Source organism: Thermobia domestica, chromosome 9, assembly GCF_964235325.1.
Source record: "Thermobia domestica chromosome 9, izTheDome1.hap1.1, whole genome shotgun sequence".
NCBI lineage: Eukaryota > Metazoa > Arthropoda > Insecta > Zygentoma > Lepismatidae > Thermobia > Thermobia domestica.
In genome coordinates this window covers 59958318-59977819 of record NC_137462.1, presented here as the reverse complement: position 1 = coordinate 59977819, position 19502 = coordinate 59958318, and the positions used below count along the sequence as shown (strand labels likewise).

The following is a 19502-nucleotide window of genomic DNA, read 5'->3' as shown; positions in this document are numbered from 1 at the left end:
TTTTGCCGTCCTATGAGTAGATTCCATTTCTATCTTATCCTTCTACTAAAACTGCAGGTGCTACAAATTTACAACTACTTCTGGTTTCAGTATTAATAGCGAAAAACGGCTTTTGATGTGGATTTAACTTCCCAGGAACGACTTTTGTTTCTACTTTTTATATCTACCTATATCAAACCAGAAATGATGGATATCGTATACTTCAAACATCAATACTGATCACAAAAGCCGGAAATAGATAGCGGAAGCAGTTTTTTTTTTTTAATCTGGATTCAGTGCCGTAAAAACTTATTTCATTTCTGCCTTCATTTCTCTATTGCAACCAGAAGTGACAGACATCAACTATCACCTCTGGTTGCGATATTAATTTCCTTACATCAAAAATAGTAAGACATAGTGACTAATGGCTCTTTGATATGGATTCAGCTTCCGAGAACAGATTCTACCTTTCCTCTTACTTGTTTGCTGTAATTGGAAGCTATAGACAAACTGTACAGCATCCAGTTTCAGCATAGACTCATAGTTTGAAAGTATACCGTAATTTCATTGTAAACCGAAACTCATTTGTTATCTATATTATTCAAGTACTGTGTACCTCTAAGGCTAGTTTTAGACGGAACCATTTATCGTAGCATTTCTCGTAGCAGATGTGCTGCCAAAAATCTCGTATAATATTCTATGGCATCGACAGTATATGGTGCTTTTACTTGGTAGCATTTTGATAAGCATCTTGTCGTGACGTAGCAAAGAAATCATTGGAGAAGAGCGCAATTATGGCTCCGAAACTAAAGCGTGAGGTAGCTAAAGCTACAGTGGTTGTAACAACAGTTCTTGCTGGTTATATTAAAAAACGAAAACCACAAAGAAGTATGTGGGCAAAGGGAATCCCTACTCCAACTCATTTTTCTTTACTATAATTCAATTTTCCACACAAATCAAAAAGCATGGACATTTGGCACAAAATCTTTCGCTTCCTGTTAACACACCACGGCTCTGCAATCGAACCAGAAATGCTGGGGAAAATGAGGAAAATGCTAGAAAATAGAGCAGGTTCTATCGACAAGAAATGCCATAGAATATGCCATGACATAGGAAATTTTCCATTTGCTACTTTACACGGTAGAATATCGATGGTACGTCTATCTCTACAAGAAATGCTACGATAAATGCTTTCGTCTAAAACTTACCGAAGGCTTTAACTCACCATGTGAAGTCCGGCGATAGATCCAGCACCATACTCACTCATGAGAACTGGTTTATTGAATTGCTTGTGCCAGTTTCTGAACTCGGCCTCTGTTTGAAGTTGTATTAGTTCTGTTCTGCCTGTATCACCATACCATGCACTGTATCGGTTTACACAAATAACATCAACGTATTGAACCTACATATATAAAAATAATCAAATAACGTGCGTAGTGGTTTCAAAAATATATAAGATGGAACATTTATCTGGATAAGAGCTTGTAATTCTAAACTAATACACAAAAAAATGTTGAAATCATGTACTATGCAAACATCAGCAAGGGGACAATATTTGACGTGTCCTGTGATAGCATCCAGTTAATAATGTTGCTAAACCTAACGTAAACCTATACCGCGTGTATCAGAAAGGACTTTACAACTTTATAAACTCGTATTGATTTATTTCTTTAGCTTCCAGACATGCTTTTGGTGTCATTTTGTAGCAAAATATATCAAGTATTTTACCTGATACCTGAAGAGGTTGAATGTAGCTTCCATTGGTGATATACCACATCCCATCTGAAATCTATTTCTTGTAGTATTTCTGCACAAAATTCCTTACGAGCAATTCTATCAGTGTCTTGTAATTTTTGAACCATTTGTAATTTGTATGATTTGAGATACAATCGTTTTCTCAATACCGCCGAACTGTCATGTGTGGAACGCCCAGCTGTCGAGAAGCACGCTGGGTTGATTTTGTAAGACTGTTCACAAAACTTTGTCTCACTTGCTCTATAACGTCTTCAGACTTACGGGGATGACCTAAAGATTTGTTGTGTCTTATCGAACATCCAATTTCAAGAAGACACTTATGACACCGATAAATAGTACGTCTACTAGCATTGCTTTATCATATGTTGTACGAAAATTACATTGCATAGTTTCGCAGACTTGGATTCTTCAAAACAAAACACACAGCTAGCACGCTCGGAACCAATAAAGGTAGCTATCTGTGCTCCAACTGCCGCTGGCGCTTGCGGTGGTTTGTTTCTGAACTAGTGTACTACGTGAGTCAAAACTTGATGTATCTTGCTACAAAATGACAACAAAACCATGTCTGTGAGATAAATGAATAAATCAATATAAGTTTTCAAAATTGTAAAGTCCTTTTGATACACTCTGTATTTTTCAAATAGCATTACGTCAGGTTATTGCATATTTCAGCTTCGGGGGGGGGGGTCCGGACTCCCCAGCCCCCCTCCCTTGGCTACTTGCCTGGCTGTTATTGAAACATACCATGTTCTTCTCGAACGCTGGGACATACAAGATGTGTATTATGTGAAGAGATATAAAAAGAGAGGAGGCGTATGGTGTGTTACTTACAAAATTAAAAGAGTTGGAACCTCAGGCGACACGCGATACTGTTATTAAAAAAATAAACCAACCTACGGTCGGAATTTAGGAATCATCTGCGGAAAGTGAACGAATCCAAGAAATCGGGGACTGGAGGTGAGGAAGTTTACATTCCAAAGCTGTGGTATTTCAAGGAACTTACAAGTGCATTCCACAGAACATCTGATGAAATTGAAGCAACTGAACTGAAGGACTGAACTCGATTAACTGACGGTACTCCACACGCTATCGGTTCAGTTCAACGTACGATCGATTAAGTCAGTTTCTAGCTCAGTTGGATTGATGAGTTACAACTGATAGTGTATGGGTCCCTTAAAAGTGTCGCAAATAAATCTATCGAAAACTATTGTTGTAATGTTATAGAAGAAAAATAAATCAAAAATTGTTTCAAAAAAGTTCCTGCTAATACGCCATTTTAAGCAAAGTGTCAAATTTAATCATTTTTTTTTTTCAATAGTTTGAGATACCAAATTGCTGTAAATGGCATACGTATCTCAACACGTTTTCGAAATAAAGTTCGATTCCTTGTAACTTTGTTCCTACTTGTTCGAAGTATGTCACATGATTACTGTCGCATTTGATACTAAAGTTCTTTGGATGTGCATTATCCCGTTCTTGTCACTGCGTTATTGCTTTTGCAGAACCCTCACAAATTTGTTTGTTTTTCGATTTTTGTGATACTGTAAGGTCCGTAGTTTGCAACACTGGTGGTATTGTACGTTTTTGTTTTAAATGTGAATTTAAAATATGTAATAACCTGATGTAATGCCATTTAAAAAATAAAATTTTATGTTGGATTGGCAACACTGTTCGTTTGGTTGTATTGGAAAGTATGTCAATGTTTAGTACCAATAAGTTTAAAAGTTATAAGGGCGTATCAAGATAAATTTTTCCAGCCAGTAGACTGTATAGATGTTCATTTTCTTACTCAAGTCATTATAGATATGAAAACACATTTTGTCAATACCGAATTTAATGACATCTAAAATACAAACCTCAATCCGTAGTAACATCTCAATCTTAAAGCATATCGTTACCACTAATCTACGTTCGCTTGGTTTTAGAGAAAATAAATAAGAAAAAAACTTACGCAGCACTTCTTTTTCTACAGTTAAATTAACCTTTAACTAATATTTCAATTCATTTTTTTTCTTTATTTAACGTCCTAAGTACAAAGTATATGTACACTCATGTCCAAAATGATTGTCGCATATCTATAAATGTCTTCTTGTTAGAATATAATTTGATAATGATTTTGCACGGTACTTTTAATACTGATACTATGTGTATAATCGGGAAATGTATATTTGTGGTAAATTTCGTAGGAAAAGAATTATAAATACGAAAATTAGAATGAGTAAAACAAAATTTTGCTAAATGGACAAGAAAGTTTTATTTTCGTTTTATTGTTCTTATTTACTCCTCTTTTGACATGAAATTTGCCACATACATGCCGATTATATACATACTAACATTATAAGAAATACCGGAGGAATTCGTTATCAAATTATATTCTTACAACAACATATTTACAACAACATATGCACGGCGCTGACACGGCACGGCACGTGCTTATGGCACGGCACTGACCATAATGGACGCAATGGTGAAATAAAAACAATGAGAGGAAAGTGAGAGCTCTACAATTGAGCCACTGTAGCCTTAGTTCTAAACTGTACATTGTTATCTCAGTACACGGAAATTGGAATAGGCCTACCTACATGATGAACAAACCTGTAATTTATCTTATACAAGTATTGTATTGTGTTGTATTTATTTTCATCCTTTTTCATACAAATTGTTCACAACGTGAACGTATGAGTTGGACACGTCATAAGAACACTGAATGTGTACATATGTATAGATTTAAATCTACATGCAATATTAAAATAGTATGAATTTATATAAAACAAAAAGGTACAATTTTTCATTATTCTAATTTACATACATCGATATAAAACAACATAACAGTTAATAAAACCTTACATTAAAGATATACAAAATATATATACTTTAAACATTATTCACTACAGGCGAGATATTCTTCTACAGAATAGAAACAGTGCTCGAGTAGGTAGGACTTGACTGCTTTATTGAAACCAGATGTTTTGTTTTTTAAAGTGGAAGGAAGCTTGTTATAAATATTCACTGCCATAGGAAATGTACTATTCTTATGTACTTTTAAACGTGAGGACTCTACATGAAGGTCAGACGCTTGTCTTGTATTATGCATATGAATATCTGAGTTAAACCGGAAGGTGCTTGTGTCTATCTGTATATCTTTTCTTACAAATTTTAGAATTTCATATATATATAAACATGGAAGAGGTAAGATTTCAAGAAATTTAAATAGAGGTTTACAAGAAGTTCGAGGTTTACTTCCGGTCATAAACCTTAAAGCTCTCTTTTGTAAAACGAATATGGAATTTAGCAGTGCAGTAGATCCCCAGAATATAATACCATATTTCAATTTAGAATGAAAAAGTCCAAAGTAAGTTGTGAGCAGAACATGTTGACTGACTATTTCGTAAAAGCTTTAACATGTAACAGGTTTGAGCCAATTTACTAGATAATTTTTGAATGTGAATTTTCCAATCTAATGTATCTGACACCCAAAGACCAAGAAATTTGATATCCGAGACGTAATTCAACGTTTTGCCGTTAATTGTTACACAAGGGCGTTTTCTTATCTCGTTTTTTGCTACGTGAAAGCACATGCACGAAGACTTTTGTTGTGTTTAGTATTAGTTTATTTCTATCCATCCAGTCACTGATGGCAGACATGGTGGAATCTACTGCATTACATAACTCAACGTAAGTTTCTCCAGTTACTAATATATTTGTATCGTCAGCATACAGAACAATTTTAGCAGAGTCCAAAGAATGAAAGTAAATTCGCCAAAGAAAAAGCATGTACTTACTGCTTTATCTGTCGAATAAGATTGTGCAGTTACAATGGTCACAGGACGTGTTGGATCTAGCACTTTAGTATGGAAAGCTACTTCACTGCAAAGAATAACAATAATTGTATAATTAAGTAATCATAATTCAAGATAGATACCGAGAAATTATCGAAGTTACGCAGAAAATTGAGATACACTTGACAATACTTCTAGTTAATACGAAGTATCAAATACGAGCTTATAATCCATGTTTACGTTGAGTTACTTGTAAACGTATCCCACCTTATGCAGAGTCGATTTGAACTATAATTAGGGTCATACTAAACGCCTGCCTACTACAGGAAACATATGTTAGTCGAACTCTTTAGTATGGCACTAATTATGCGTTAGAACGACTCTACATAGGCCCAATCATTACTTAGGCTTGTAATTCACGCTTCCTTTTCTACCTTAGGAGTAGGTTTACAAACTGCAGTAAACATGTGTCCATTGATACAAATTTAACTTGTGACATGCTTGATCTGCATAAAGCCAAGAAATGATAAGTAGAAAAGTACAAAGTAAAACAGGTATTAAGTGGAATAGATAAATGCACAAATTAATCAATTGTTTCCGAAGTTATCGCTGCTAGGGTTACCAGCTTCCTCAAATGTAATTTTCAGACGACAAATTCTGAACTCCGTCACGTTTAATCATTCATACTGGAAAGAGCATAAACGTTTCCGTTTCTATTCCGGCGTTTGCGGATCACGATCACTTTTCATGTTACTTTGCACACAGTTCTTCACATCCACCCACCCACACCAGAAGAGCAAACACTTAGATTGATTTTATTTGAAGCAGAGGATGGGAGAAAGAAAAATACGTTGTACTCAAGGATGTTATAACATAACATCCTACACCGTATTTTAGAACATCCTTGGTTGTACTAGCCGTATACACAGTGGTGGATCTAGAAGGTAAAAACTGGAGGGCCAGCCAGAACCCACACTATGATAAGTATATCATGAGTTTACTCTAAACTTTAAACAATATACTGTATTTTTGTCACTGAGGAGACCTAGCCCCCACCTTGGGCTAAATCCGCCACTGCGCATCTGCAACCACAGTGTTAATAAGGATTTTTTTTTGTTTGCTTGTCTAGCGATAACAATAGTCTCTATAGACGTCTATGAAAATGTCCCGTTCACCTTATGAATGTACCTTTTTTATATCTATTTCGTTAGTTTATCGTGAGTTTACGTTATTTTTGCAAAACTATTATTAGTTTCACAAAAACTACTATTATTACTTAGCTTCACAGTTCCCCACCCACAAAGAAATGCCAATATTGTTCCACCCCTTATCGTTAGTTTATCATTACTTTAGGTTAGTTCTGCTAAAACTATTCTTAAGTTTTCCAAAATACAGTTTTTATTCGAGAAATAAAATTTCTCACTAAGTGAGAAGTTAATCTGCCAATAAAAGAAATCATAATTTTCCCACCACATATCGTTAGTTAACATTAGTTTTGCTAAAACTATTGTTAATTTCGCAAAATTACATTATTTTTTTTTAGAAATAACGTTTCCCGCCAAGTGTGGAGTTCATAACTTTCGAACGCATATCGTTGGTTTACGTTAGTTTGGCTAAAACTACCGACAGTATCGGAAAATACACCTTTTATTGAAAAAATAAATTGGCAAGCCAACTTCACATTCAATTCATTCACCCACAAATGAATTTCAACATTCTTCCACTCATATCGTTAGGTTAACGTTTCTTTATAGTAGGTTTGGTAAAACTATCGTTAGTTTTGCCGAAATATACTTTTTTATTGAAGAAATAAGGTTTCCCGCCAAATGCGAAGTTACACCGCCCATAAACGATTTTCATAATTTTTCATCTCATACCGATTTTTTATGTAAGTTTTGCCAAAACTATCGTTAGTGTCGGAAAAATACACCTTTTATTCGATAAATAAAGTATCCCGCCAAGTGCGAAGTTCGCCTACTCATAAAAGATATTCATAATTTTCCACTTTTTATCATTAGTTTATCATTAGTTTACACTAGTTGTGCTAGAACTATCATTAGGTTCCAAAAAATATATCTTTTTGTTGTAAAAATAATTGAGCAGGCCAACCTCACGGTTCCCCACCCAAAAACGAATTTCCACTCATCGTTAGTTTATGTTAGTTGTGCTAATACTACCGGTACCGTTAGTTTCGTAGTAATACACTTTTTGTTGGAGAAAGAAAGTTTCCCACCACATAATGTGAAGTTAGCCCGCCCATAAACAATTTTCATAATTTCGCACCTTTTACATCGTTAGTTTACTATAAGTTTACGTTAATTTTGCTAAAACTGTCGTTAGTTTTGAAAACATTCGCTTGTTATTCGGAAGATAAAATTGTCCGCCAAGTGTGAAATCAGACCATAATCAATTTTCATCGAACTAATATCATTAGCTGATGTTAGTTTTTCGAAGACTATGATTAGTTTTCGAAAACTATGGTAAGTTTTTCGAAGACTATGGTTAGTTTTCGAAGACTATGGTTAGTTTTTCGAAGACTATGGTTAGTTTTTCGAAGACTATGATTAGTTTTTCAAATCTATGGTTAGTTTAACAATAGTACACTTTTTATTGAAGTATAACGTTTGTCGGTAAGTAGTAAATTAGTCTGCTCTTAAAGAATTTTTACAAATGGTACGTTCAAAGCAAAAGAGATTTAACTCCAATTACTAAACTTGTAAGAAAAAGAAGTTTTTATGTCCCGTTGAAATATATGGAAAAGTAAACACTGTTTTTTACAAGGGCCGTTCTGAAAGTAGCCTCTGATCGGTTAGAATAGAAACACCAAAGTAAATAAGAATAATTATTATATAAACTACTGAAAACTACTTCTTTGCTATATTTTTCGACATAGTCTCCATAAACATTCAATCACTTATCATATCTCTGTACTAGCTTAGAAATTCCATCAGCATAAAAAAAATCTCCCGCCTGTGCCTTGAAACAGCCTGTGACCGCATCTTTCAGTTCCTTATCATCATCAAAGCGCTGAGATCAAAAGTCACGTCTTCATATGCATGAAGAGATGATAATCACGATTTTCACGAACGTTTCCATCAATTTTCTGAACGAGTTCATCGTTGACCACTGATGGTCTGCCAATCCTCTCTTCGTCATGCATTTTTGTTCGTGTACTTTTAAATGAATGAACCCATTCACGACTAACTGCTTCACTCATCACACTTGGTCCATACACAGCACAAAGTTCCCGATGAGTAACTGATGCCGAATATTATTTTGCCGTAAGAAAACGTATAATAGCTCGCACCTCGCATTTAGCGGGGTTTTCTATTGCAGCACACATTTTGAGGTGCTACAAAAGTGAAACTGGTGATCAGACAACCTTCACTCTACTATGACTGGATGCAGATTGATCTACTGCGAGCGTCTGTGCAAAGATGGTAGCGGTGGCCCCACTACTTCACGCACAGCGACCAATCGGAAATTACTTTCCGAACGCGCCTCGTAATTATAAAACATTGTCTTTTTTTTTTACATTATAAGAGTTATTTGGAATATGTGGTTTTAGATTATAAGAGTTAATTTTAAGCAGTGAAAGGTATTTTAATTAGAGATCTTCAATATGAAATACGTCCCAAATGACAGGAAAATTGGACTTGAATCTCTAATGCACCAAATGCCTCAAATTTCCATGTCGTTATGGTAGTTGTATTTATTTCATTATCTGCTTAGTTTGTATCGTAATATATTATTTTTACTATTGCTTGTTATTACTTTACCACAATATTATTACAAATTTTATGTGGCTATACATAGATTGTATGTCAATGCCACGAACTATACAATAATGCACTGATTTTGTAAATATCGACTCAAGAAACAGATACTCTCATTGGGTTGCTTTTGAAAGAAAGAAAATTACAGATTAGCAAAATGAAAAATATATTCAAGAAACAAGGTCGAGTGTCATCTTCGCTGGCTCATAAACACTTTACGTAATTTCCCACTTCAAATTGTTCGTTTATTTGTACTTTATGGTAGAAAACGATGTCGTTAAAGATATAGGAAGTGAGTGCGTCTACAGAGAAAATGAAACCTTTAAGTTTTACGTCCCACGTCCCACGATTATGCCGGTTAGGATAAAGGAGACGACGTTGTTTGTTTGTTCACCACAAAGTTCACACGGCGCGAGCTGGGATCGAACAGGAGGTGAACGCTCTACCACTGAGCCACAGCGCCCCCCAACGTCTACAGACAGTTGTTAGCGATAAATCATTAATATAAACTAAGTTCAACCAGAGTTAACCTACCTGAAGTATGGTCCTGCTGCTGTTTTCTGGGACTGAGGTTCATTGCTCAGTGACCACATCACAACACTTGGACGGTTCTTATCTCTTTGAACAAGCTCCGAAAGAACGGATTTGTGTTTTTCCAGTAAAACGTCGTCAAAATTACTGTGAAATAAAAAAAAATAAGATCACGAAGTTTTCATATTAATGAGAACAAACAATACTGAAGTATCATTTGACAGGAAGTTAAATTGCCAGTGATTTGAACTTAGGAAAGGAAATGTCTCTTAGATTACATCTCTAAATCCAATTAAATTTTATTGGGGTGCATTAAATGTTTATAACATGATATTTTATCTATATGTCTATTTTTAAAAACCATGTGTGAAAGATAAATTTTGGATACGGGTGACGAGGAAACTGGGGGTAGTTAAACTAATATTGCATTCTTAGTTTAAACTACAACCCTAACTTACAAATATATGGGTTTAATTGAAGTATGATATACGAATGTGTGGTAGGAATGTAGTCTATTCCTAGAACTTCCCCCTAAAAATAGTCTTCTCGTTCCTTAACTGTTACCTGTAGCTCAGAATTTAGAGGAAAAATCTGAAGTTGCAAACTCTGCACTATTATAAAAAAACGAAAAAAATATTTTTAAGAAAACATTATTAAGCTCAAATTTTTAGTATTTCACTTTGTTTCCTCGTTGTATTGAAATACATATTTAAGAACTTACAAATATTTCCTTTATATTTTAATGTTAAAATAACATAATTGAACCGATATTTCATATGTATTGATAGGTTCATATACTCAGGCGCCCACTCAGAATTTTTTGTTGGCGGAAGGTTCAATACTACAAACCACTAAGTCTTTGTCGTATTTAAGGGGCATTATTCTGCACGCAAAAAGAAAATAAGTAGTTGTAAAATTCTTTCAATTACATTTTCAGGGGAAAAAAGACAATAAGTAGTTGTAAAATTCTTTCAAGTATATTTTCAGGGGAAAAAAGACAATAAGTAGTTGTAAAATACTTTGATGTATAGTTTCAGGGAAAAAAGACAAGAAGTAGTTGTAATATACTTTCATGTATATTTTCATGGAAAAAAGACAATAAACAGTTGTAAAATTCTTTCATGTATATTTTCAGGGGAAAAAAGACAATAAGTAGTTGTAAAATACTTTCATGTATAGTTTCAGGGAAAAAAGACAATAAGTAGTTGTAATATACTTTCATGTATATTTTCATGGAAAAAAGACAATAAGCAGTTGTAAAATTCTTTCATGTATATTTTCAGGGGAAAAAAGACAATAAGTAGTTGTAAAATACTTCCATGTATATTTTCAGGGGGGAAAGACAATTAGTTGTAAAATACTTTCATGAATATTTTCAGGGAAAAAAGACAATAAGTAGTTGTAAAATACTTTCATGTATATTTTCAGGGGGAAAAAGACAATAAGTAGTTGTAAAATACTTCCATGTATATTGTCAGGGGAAAAAAGATCATAAGTAATTGTAAAATACTTTCATGTATATTTTCAGGGGAATAAAGACAATAAGTAGTTGTAAAATACTTTCATGTATATTTTCAGGGGAATAAAGACAATAAGTAGTTGTAATATACTTTCATGAATATTTTCAGGAAAAAAGGACAATAAGTAGTTGTAAAATACTTTCATGTATATTTTCAGGGAAAAAAGATAATAAGTAGTTGTAAAATGCTCTCATGTATATTTTCATGGAAAAAAGACAATAAGTAGTTGTAAAATACTTCCATGTATATTTTCAGGGGGGAAAGACAATTAGTTGTAAAATACTTTCATGAATATTTTCAGGGAAAAAAGACAATAAGTAGTTGTAAAATACTTCCATGTATATTTTCAGGGGGAAAAAGACAATAAGTAGTTGTAAAATACTTCCATGTATATTGTCAGGGGAAAAAAGATCATAAGTAATTGTAAAATACTTTCATGTATATTTTCAGGGGAATAAAGACAATAAGTAGTTGTAAAATACTTCCATGTATATTGTCAGGGGAAAAAAGATCATAAGTAATTGTAAAATACTTTCATGTATATTTTCAGGGGAATAAAGACAATAAGTAGTTGTAAAATACTTCCATGTATATTGTCAGGGGAAAAAAGATCATAAGTAATTGTAAAATACTTTCATGAATATTTTCAGGGAAAAAAGACAATAAGTAGTTGTAAAATACTTTCATGTATATTTTCAGGGGGAAAAAGACAATAAGTAGTTGTAAAATACTTCCATGTATATTGTCAGGGGAAAAAAGATCATAAGTAATTGTAAAATACTTTCATGTATATTTTCAGGGGAATAAAGACAATAAGTAGTTGTAAAATACTTTCATGTATATTTTCAGGGGAATAAAGACAATAAGTAGTTGTAATATACTTTCATGAATATTTTCAGGAAAAAAGGACAATAAGTAGTTGTAAAATACTTTCATGTATATTTTCAGGGAAAAAAGATAATAAGTAGTTGTAAAATGCTCTCATGTATATTTTCATGGAAAAAAGACAATAAGTAGTTGTAAAATACTTCCATGTATATTTTCAGGGGAAAAAGGACAATAAGTAATTGTAAAATACTTTCATGTATATTTTCAGGGAAAAAAGACAATAAGTAATTGTAAAATACTTTCATGTATATTTTCATAAAAAAAAGACAATAAGTAGTTGTAAAATACTTTCATGTATATTTTCATGGAAAAAAGACAATAAGTAGTTGTAAAATACTCTCATGTATATTTTGAAGAAAAAAAGACAATAAGTAGTTGTAAAATACTTTCATGTATATTTCTATGGAAAAAAGACAATAAGTAGTTGTAAAATACTTTCATGTATATTTCTATGGAAAAAAAGACAATAAGTAGTTGTAAAAAACTTTCATGTATATTTTCAGGGAAAAAAGACAATAAGTAGTTGTAAAATACTTTCATGTATATTTTCAGGGGAAAAAATGATAGAACTAGATTGTTTTTACAACAGAAAGAATACGAATAAAGTGTAAATTCAAATTTTCATGCAACATCAATCATTTCTTATTAAACAAGTATAGTTTTATTGAGAAAGTGTACAAAGGTATATTGAGTTGGGAAGTTTGGAGGGTATTCGAACCCGGTAGATCTCCCCCTCCGTGGGTGAGCCCCTGCATGTACTGTAAAGGAAAGCATCAAGATGATCCACAAATTTCCATTAATTTACAAGCTCTGTTCATGATGCTTAGATAGAATGTGGCTCTCTTGTGAAGATCAGTATCAACTTAGCAAAACAAAGGAGTGTCACAAAATCGTAGCAAATTGCACAATTCCAAAGAACAATATTATAATTAGAAACATAATTCAAAAGTGGCTAGATTCATCGTTGTTCGTGTCAGTATTACTATTATTAAAGTAATCCGGATAATGCTTCTTAAGTAAAAGGGAAGAGTTTTCAATAAGATTTCAGTTATTCATTTGTTGTTATTGTAATGCTGATATTTAAGAAGAAATGAGGATTCTCGAAGAATGGTAGCGGAGTTAATTACTCACCTTGAATACTTTTTTTCTACTTTAAAACATTTTTTCTTTAGATCTTTTGTCTTTTAATATGATTTTTGATACTTTGTATTATAAGTAAAATAAAATCGGCGTCAGGATCCTTTTTTATAAGATTCAAAATTTTAAACATACTACTTTAACATAGGCAATCTCAAACTCATGTCCGTGCCATTTTGGTTGCAGTTTGTACTGTAAATATTGAAAAAAAGTTTATGCAACTTAATTCAATCGACTTTGATAGAATTTTAAAACATAGGCTGTCGACATTGATGCCAAACAATTTCTCCTTTGCAATTTAATGCTCCTCACAATGCGTCACATATTCGACCATTCCCGAGATCAATTGTCGTCTTGAGTGCATGTGTGCATCTCGCTGTATATTAATTGTGGACGTTCCGTAGAAGATGCATCTTGAAAAGATTAAAGGTCGTTCTTGAATTTGTTAAACCACTCTAACGCTCTCCAGTTATTTACAACATCCTACCTAATACCTCACAAATTTTTAACCAGCAGATTATGCACTACCCATTTAAACCTGGGACACTCAATGTCATGTGTTGTATGAGTGTGGAGGTTTTCATAAAATTTATATAAAATCGAATGTAAGTATGTATGTTACCTCATCACTCAATACCTAATGAACCATTTAAACAGCCATACCATATGAACATGATTATCATCATTAGGCCTCCCAATAATCTTTTATTTCATTAATAATTTTCGTCATTGGGGCTAAGAAGGGATGAAGGAGGTAGGCAGAGTGTAGAGTGTAAAAATAATTGTAATCTGGTGATATAGTGCCGAATGCATAGTTCCTGGGGTTGCTGAGACGAATAGTGACAACCCCAATGCCTATTAAGTGCAAGTTCAGCCTATATCGGGATAAAGAGTGACAAGAATAGATTGAGATAGGGGTGTTCCATAAGGCTGAGAACCTATCGAATTTCGGGAGTGAAAATTTATCGAGTTGTCTTCGGTTACTCGAAACCGTTCGAGTATTTGAAATTATTGAAGTTTCGGGTATTATCGAAAGTTCGAATATTATCGAATTTTCGGGTATTTGAAAGTTCTAGTATTATCAACATTTCGAGTAATCTTGAAGATTTTATATTACAGACATTTCGGGTATACTGCAAACTTCGAATATTAACAAAATTTCTGGTATTCTCGAAACTTCGGGTATCATCGAACATTTCGAGAGTCCGGAGCACTTCAAGTGTCTCGAATATTTCGAGAGTCTCGAACACTTTGAGTACCTCGAACATTTTGAGAGTCTCGAAGGTTGTATAATTCGATAAAATTAAAATTCTTTATCGACGAAACAGTTTTGAAATTTATCAAATTGTTATCGATTACCCGATTATCGGAACAGCCCTAGGTTGAGAAGAAGATGACATTACGGATTGTTCTCACTATACACATTTTGAAATGCGTATCCTATGGGGAGAGGAGTTAAAATATTTTCCATAAATATTCTCCCCTTATGAAGAAGGGCCATTGCAGCTTTAGTGTTTTATAAATGAGCTTCCTTCCAATTTCAGCTTGTTTCATGTCTCCAACAATACCACCATTATAATTTAACTACACAATGTTATCTAAAATACTTACTCTACTCCTACAGCGGGGCACTCATCTATGATAACAATGCCTTCCCGATCAGCAAAGTCGAGTATTTCTTCAGCATAAGGGTAGTGGGAAGTTCGGTATGAATTGGCTCCAACCCACTTGATTAAGTTGTAGTCTTTCACTACCAGAGGATAGTCCAGTCCTCGTCCTCGAATCTAGATATTAATATCGTTAAATTTATAAACTTGCAATTTAAATAAAGTTTTCTAAATATATTTTATTGAAAATAACTAAAATAGTTTGAAAATCTGTAATATTCGTTTTGTGACAAGTTAAGAGGGTGTTTATTATTAAAACTGCAGATATTAATTAATACATTGAAACCTAGAAAACCATTCCTAGTATATAGGCCTATAGAATTTTCTGAAATAATTTCAATGACAACACACATTTTACTGTATCCGTCTACGTATAAAACACTTTTCATTTCACGTACACTTATTTTTGAGGAAAAATATTTCACTCTATTTTGTAAAGTTTATAAATTATTTTAGCAAAGATATTTACTCTTCCTTTGTGAAGTAATAGTTTTTCTAAGTACAGTACATTTTCTAATACTATCACCCTGAATTTTAATCTGTACCACATGTTTCAGTTTTCAGTTTTGTGTAATACTAAAAAATTGCAAAATGAAACTCACGTCATAATCTTCGTGTCTTCCAAATCCTCTAAAATAGAAAGGTTCGTTATTAATATAAAATGTAGTATTTGTCCATTTGACAGTTCTAATTCCTACAGGAAGTCGGTAAGTGTCTCTCACACCATCTGCATCTATAGACACCTGTAAAGAAATATACTTATTTATTACTTTATTATTATTATTATTTTTCAAAGAAATGATCAATTTTAAGCATCTCTTAACAAGATTTAGTCCCCATTATTTTAATGTTCATGTTATATGTTTTAGTATAATCTACATTAGGAATACTGAATGTTGACCAAAAATATTGATATTATTACCTCTAAAGTGTACAGGTACGCTGGGTTGGGACGCATTAGATATGGCCACCACAGCTCCGCGTTTTCAATCTCAATAATCCCTGCAAAATCCGTAGCTCTTCCTACTTCGTTGCCGTCCTTATCAATAACAGTTACATTGATGACTGGAGTTTGTAACACAGAATTATACTCACCACTGTATGTAACGCTATATTGTATTACTCCTGTAAGAAAGAGATAGAGAATTAAATGTTTGGGAAAATAACCTTGTAGTGCTGTAGATGTTACATAGAGATACAAAAGCTATTGAATTTGTGGACTTGTGAGTATATATTTGTTCTCGGTAAACTCCGTAAATCTTAACCGATTTGGAATGTTTCACCAGTAAAAAATTGACATTTCTTCCGGATGGATATAGGATCTAATTTGTTTATATTATGAATATGATGCATTTTGCCACAGCCCCGATTTCAAGTACTCAATTTTAGTAGTATTTGCCAAAGTACTTTCACTACAGATTTATCAGATCTGGTTTATCATCAAAACTGATATACAGGGTGCGGAAAAAGTCCCGGAACGGTCCAATATCTCGCGAAGTATAAAGATCAGCAAAACAAAAATAACACGTGTTAAATAGTTTTGAAAAAGCTATCCAATGATACGAAACACAACCCCTATCCCCATCCCCTTCGGGGATACGGGGGTTAACTTTAAAATTTTAAATGGAATCCCCAATATTTTATTGCATATTTAAATTCTCTAGAAAAAATGACAGTGATTTGACCCAAAATTGAAAACAGTGCCCTCACGGATCGCACTTGAATCGACACACACACAAAATAAATAAATAAATAAAGAGAGAGAGAGAGAGAGAAAGAAAGAAAGAAACGCAAAACGTTATGAAAATGCGACATCTCAGTATCGTACTCTGTGGCCATAGCGTATGGAACTGTGGAATCAGACATCGTGAGTTCGATTCCTGCGCAGAGTAGCATTTTTATGTGATTTTTTACACCCAAATAATGAATTCATACATTTTAACTTCGATAAAAAAAATATATATATTGGTCCATATTTATTAATTTGCAAGAAAATACAAATGGCGACAAAAACGGTTTATTTTTGTTGTAAGTAACCCTATTACTAAGAACAATTTCATAAAGCTATTTGCAAAACAATTATCGAAATTTGTATTCTATGTAACTTCAAAAAAGTACTAATTGAAGTTAAAACATGCAGAATTTATTTGGGGAAATAAAAGAGAAGAAAGATTGCCTTGAACGGGGACCGAACTCCGAACCCGTAGTCCAGTACACTAACCGTATGGCCAGAGAGCACGGGACTTACAGTACGCATTTTCATAATCTTTTGCTGCATTACCTTTTATTGTGTGTCAATTTAAGTGCCATCTGCGAAGACACTGTTTTCAATTTTGGGTCAAATCTCTGTCACTTTTTCTGGAGAATTCAAATATGCAATAAAAAATAGGGGTTCCTATTTAAAATTTTAAAGTTACCCCCCGTATCACCGAAGGGGGTGGAGATAGGGAGTTGCGTTTGGTATCATTGGATAGCTTTTTCAGAACTATTTAACACGTGTTATTTTTGTTTTGATGATTTTTATACTTCGCGAGATATTGGACCGTTCCGGGACTTTTTCCGCACCCTGTATACCTGAGGCAATATATGAGGATTGAGAGAATTCCGTCTCACATAGCCTCGTTGCTGAAAAGAAACATTGAACTCAAAATGAACAAGCACCAAACATCCCTATTTCACGATTGCTTCACATACTAACATAATAGTATTTCGTCTATTAATACAAGTACCTCTATTTTTACGTTATATTTAATGATCCAAGAACCAGGTTCAATGTAGTTAAGTAATGCATCGACAGTAATTCGGGCCATAAAAAAACAGGGAAAAGTTACAAAATGCCAATAAATTGTGGCAATTTCCACATTATAACTAATGAAGCTCTAAGCTGGTATATTTGAGGCCTACTACTAATTCTATTACGTTCCTAATTTTCTGCAGTAGCCTATCTGAGAACATAAGAAATATCATTGATCGAACAGTTATAATTATAAAATTGGTAGATAGGAGCCAATTTTGGTAATATTTTTGTTTGGCTTTATGAATATCAGTATTTTGGCAAGATTCGATAGAAAAAAAAACCGTAGTGAGAATAGCAATATAGAACAGTGCTAGGACAGTATTTACCTGTCTATTGCCGATGACGCCGCTGGTACCTGCCGAATTTGATTGTTAGATACTATAACAGTATATAGTATCTGCTTCAGTTGTATCATGGTGATTACGGAGAGCATCGACATCATTACTGGTAATTGAAGCTATGAGTGGTTCAGTAGATGAAAGTATTGTTGAGATGATGAATCGATTAAAAAAACTTTTCGGTATTTTGTACCGTTTTTGTTCCTACGCCCATCGCCAAAAAGAAGGATGGACATAACTCTTCCCTAAAATTTCCAATACTTTATGCACGACATGATTAATAAGTCTAAAAATATGCACAAAACATAAAAAGATGTAAAAGATTAAACTATAGCGGACTCTCGTTAACTCGAACTTGGATAGTTCGAATAAAATTTCATTCTACTTGAAAGCTGTAGTAAAAACAACAGTAAACATTAGGAGTAACTCGAACTTTTGAGCCTCCTGTTCGCATAACTGGAAGTAATACAGTACAAAAGGTCTTATTCCAAATAGAATAATGTAGTTTCAACTGGTTTTCGGTCATCCAAAGGCAGACTTAAAGAACAGCGACACATGAACGAAATCTAATTTATGATGATGAAAAAGAGGATAAAATCGGCGATGAAGTAAAAGAAACACTTTGTGTCAACCTCATTTGAATCTTTCGAAATGATTGAGAATTTTAAAGAATGACAACGAAAAGTTATTAATAACTTATTTCACGCAATGAATAAAATTGAAAATTTTGTTGATCGTGCAATCAAATCAAATCAAACGAAAGAAGATCATGAATTTCTTTAAGTGAAAATCAGATAATTAAGATTTTTACTTGTGTATGTAGTTTTGTGTATTAATTGAATGCATGTGGTGTTGTACTTAAGTATGTGGTGTTTTCCTGGCAAGTGTGACTTAATTTACGTGCGAGTATATGTCTTTTGTTTACTGCGGTATTGTATTACGTAAATTATATACTCCCTTAAAGGTAAAGTCCATTGCATAATATAGGGTGTCTCATAAAGAACGCAACTTTTGAAATGGCCACCGTTTCTGTTCTGGTAAATTGACAGCACTGAACGTTACACGATGTTTATTTTTTATCTTTGTGGTTAGTAGTCACGGAACTCCAAATAGCGCGTGATTTTCATACGTTTTCTGTACGAGTAGGAATGAAGTGTTTTACGATAGAACAGCGTGTCGTCATAGTGAATGACGGAATAATGAAAGTGGCTTTCTGGTCGACAAACACCATTTGCGTGAATTTTCTCAGAATTCTCTCTTTTTCTCCCACTTATACAGCGTGAGCACAAAAACAGTACCTGATTTTAAAGTGCCATATAATTAACATTTAATTGA

General features: G+C 33.5%; 1 protein-coding gene across 1 annotated transcript in view; it reads right to left on the bottom strand.

The window, feature by feature from the left end:
* LOC145694683 (beta-glucuronidase-like) overlaps nt 1-19502 on the bottom strand; it is a 47786-nt gene that overhangs the window by 9803 nt on the left and 18481 nt on the right. Inside the window, exons 6-11 of the mRNA XM_081771189.1 lie at nt 15955-16157; nt 15635-15775; nt 14977-15149; nt 9824-9967; nt 5517-5601; nt 1205-1381 (exon numbers count right to left, since the gene is read on the bottom strand). Coding sequence (XP_081627315.1) covers nt 1205-1381; nt 5517-5601; nt 9824-9967; nt 14977-15149; nt 15635-15775; nt 15955-16157 — 923 coding nt within the window. The remainder of the gene's footprint in view (nt 1-1204; nt 1382-5516; nt 5602-9823; nt 9968-14976; nt 15150-15634; nt 15776-15954; nt 16158-19502) is intronic.